This window comes from Siphateles boraxobius, unplaced genomic scaffold (genome assembly GCF_051911475.1).
Source record: "Siphateles boraxobius isolate OS27281-9 unplaced genomic scaffold, OSU_SipBor_1 144, whole genome shotgun sequence".
Classification (NCBI taxonomy): Eukaryota; Metazoa; Chordata; class Actinopteri; order Cypriniformes; family Leuciscidae; genus Siphateles; species Siphateles boraxobius.
The window spans coordinates 47,501-50,000 of NW_027508749.1; the positions used below are offsets into that span (position 1 = coordinate 47,501).

Below are 2,500 nucleotides of genomic sequence, written 5' to 3' on the forward strand. Positions count from 1 at the left end.
CACGCTCACAAAAATATACCTATAAAAAAATTTACATATTAATAAAAACTATAATAGTATCTCAATACTAAAATGTCCATTACAAGGAATTATTTTATAATTTTATTTATTATTATTATTATATGAATTAAAATAATTCCTTGTTCCTCAATTAGAAAAACAGTATTTTCCTCATTATAATAAATAACACTATGCCACAAATGATGTTTATAGACCTTATATTAAACCCAGAAAATCTCTTTTCTGTAATTAATCTTTTTGGCTGATGTTTATATGCACCCGCATTTTAAATTATTCTAAGCATAACAAAACAACAAAATTACTTAAACTTAACAAAAATTAACAAAATAAATGACAAAAACACTAAAATAAAAATACTCATTTATTTTTATAACTATATTATTATGTATATATTAGGGCTGGGAAAAGATTAATCGCATCCAAAATAAAAGTTTGTGTTTACGTAATATATGTGTGTGTACTGTGTATAATTATTTTGTATATATATAAATACACACACATGCATGTATACATAAGAATTTTTTTTATATTTATATATAATATCAATTATAAATAAGTATATACATGCAAATATTTCTTAAATATATACATGCATGCATGTGTGTGTATTTATATATATACAAAATAATTATGCACAGTGCACACACATATATTATGTAAACACAAACTTTTATTTTGGATGCGATTAATCTTTTCCCAGCCCTAATATATATATATATAAATATAGACCTTATATTGAACCCAGAAAATCCCTTTTCTGAAATTGATCATTTTGGCTGATGTTTAAGAAACGCGCTGCTGAACGTGTGTGTAAAGATCTCACGTCTTTCTACAGCTGCCACAGGAAAACACTGACGCCATCGTCACTAAAGCCATCGATCTGTGGCACAAACACTGCGGGACGCCCATGCATTCGGTGTAAGACCACAGGAACTGAAGCTCACAGATGTGTGTGTACTTCATCGTTTATTAGGTTCCTTTACATCAGAATCTGCATTGATCATTCAGGAGTGACAGTGTTTTACACTCTCTGAGTGAAGAGAGAAGAAGCACATCGTCACAGAAATGAACGGATTATTCCAAACCTCCTTTTCCTGGAACACAAGCTTTTTCTGATCTGGAAAAGTGCTTAAAATTCCTAAAAAGTCCCTTTAAATAATCCACAGAAGAAAAAAAAAAAAACAGATGCGTGTGAATAAATAAAGACAGAAATATATATAATTATTATTGTGGTTTTTGGATGATTGTTTCATTTAATGCCCTGCCAATGTGTTCAGTATCAAAGTCAGGTAAAAATATTTATAAATAATATATATTAACATAAAAATGTACAATAGTAGCATTTACAATACGCTCATGTTTTGTAAACATTAGCTAATGTATTAACTAACAGTGAGCAATATATTTATTACAAGTCATAGTTAATAAAAAATACATTTATGTTAGTTCACAGTGCATTAGCTAATGTTTACAAATACTTTTCATTTAAAAAATGTATGGTAACACTTTACAATAAGGTCCCATTAGTTATTATTAATTGATGTATTAACTCACAATAAGTAATACATTCGTTAGAGTATTTATTAATTTTGTTAACATTAGTTTATTCTTAGTTTATCTTATCCATTAAATAATATTAACAGATACAACTTTTGATTTCAATAATGTATTAGTGAATGTTTTAATTAATATTAATAAATGCTTTAAAAGTATTATTCATTGTTAGTTCATGTGAAAAAGTGAAAACTTATTGTAAAGTGTTACCAAATGTGGAAGTAAATGTTGAAATGAACATTAATACTAATAATAACAATTGTAGATAACTAATGAAATCTTTCACAATTTTTGTGTTCATTGTTTCTAAAATACAAAATACAACACTGATTATTGTGAGTTTCTTGAATGTTTTGGTTTTTATTTTGGCAACATGACACGCCCTGTAGAGTTTAAAGGGTGTGCCCTACACTCAATCACGTGACCAACTCGATCACGTGACCAACTCAATCACGTGACCAACTCGATCACATGACCAACGAGCGCATATTGAGACAAAAGAGAAAAAAAAACATAAATATACAGTCAGACAATCACATTATTGCTCTTTCCTGTTGCTCAGCATGAGCCTGTTGGGAACGTCTCCGCTGTGATTGGTCAGTATTGTGGGTGTGACACAAGTTTGCGTTTTTGCTATTGGTTAAAGAGGACCTATTATGCTTTTTGTTGCTGTTTGATCATGAAAAAGTGAGTTGTTCTCTTTATCAGTGTCAGTGTTTCTGAACTCCTGAAACGCCTCCATTGTATCTTGAGTTTCTACACGTCACAATATTCCTCATTTAAATAATTCATACGCAGAATAAAAGGGCGGGGCCTGGTTGAGTTAGTTAGTAGTGTGTTAAACTGGTGGTTATGGTAAGGGGTGGGACATTTCCCAAACTCAATCGAAGCTCTCGACCAATCACAACACACTGATCCAGCCGAC

The 2,500-nt window shown here is 30.2% G+C and overlaps 2 protein-coding genes across 7 annotated transcripts in view; one reads left to right on the forward strand and one right to left on the reverse strand.

Annotated features, from left to right (window-relative positions):
* The window catches only part of LOC143738500 (TBC1 domain family member 7-like), an 8,988-nt gene extending 7,746 nt beyond the window's left edge, over positions 1-1,242 (forward strand). The window contains exon 8 of the mRNA XM_077230478.1: positions 857-1,242. Within this exon, the coding sequence (XP_077086593.1) occupies positions 857-943 (87 nt within the window). The 3' untranslated portion in view covers positions 944-1,242. The remainder of the gene's footprint in view (positions 1-856) is intronic.
* Positions 1,243-1,911: 669 nt separating this feature from the next.
* LOC143738499 (phosphatase and actin regulator 1-like) overlaps positions 1,912-2,500 on the reverse strand; it is a 44,115-nt gene continuing 43,526 nt past the window's right edge. For all 6 annotated transcript variants that reach the window (XM_077230476.1, XM_077230475.1, XM_077230474.1 and 3 more), the window contains exon 13: positions 1,912-2,500. This exon is cut by the window's right edge and continues 1,219 nt beyond it. The gene's annotated coding sequence lies outside the window, so the exon portion shown is untranslated.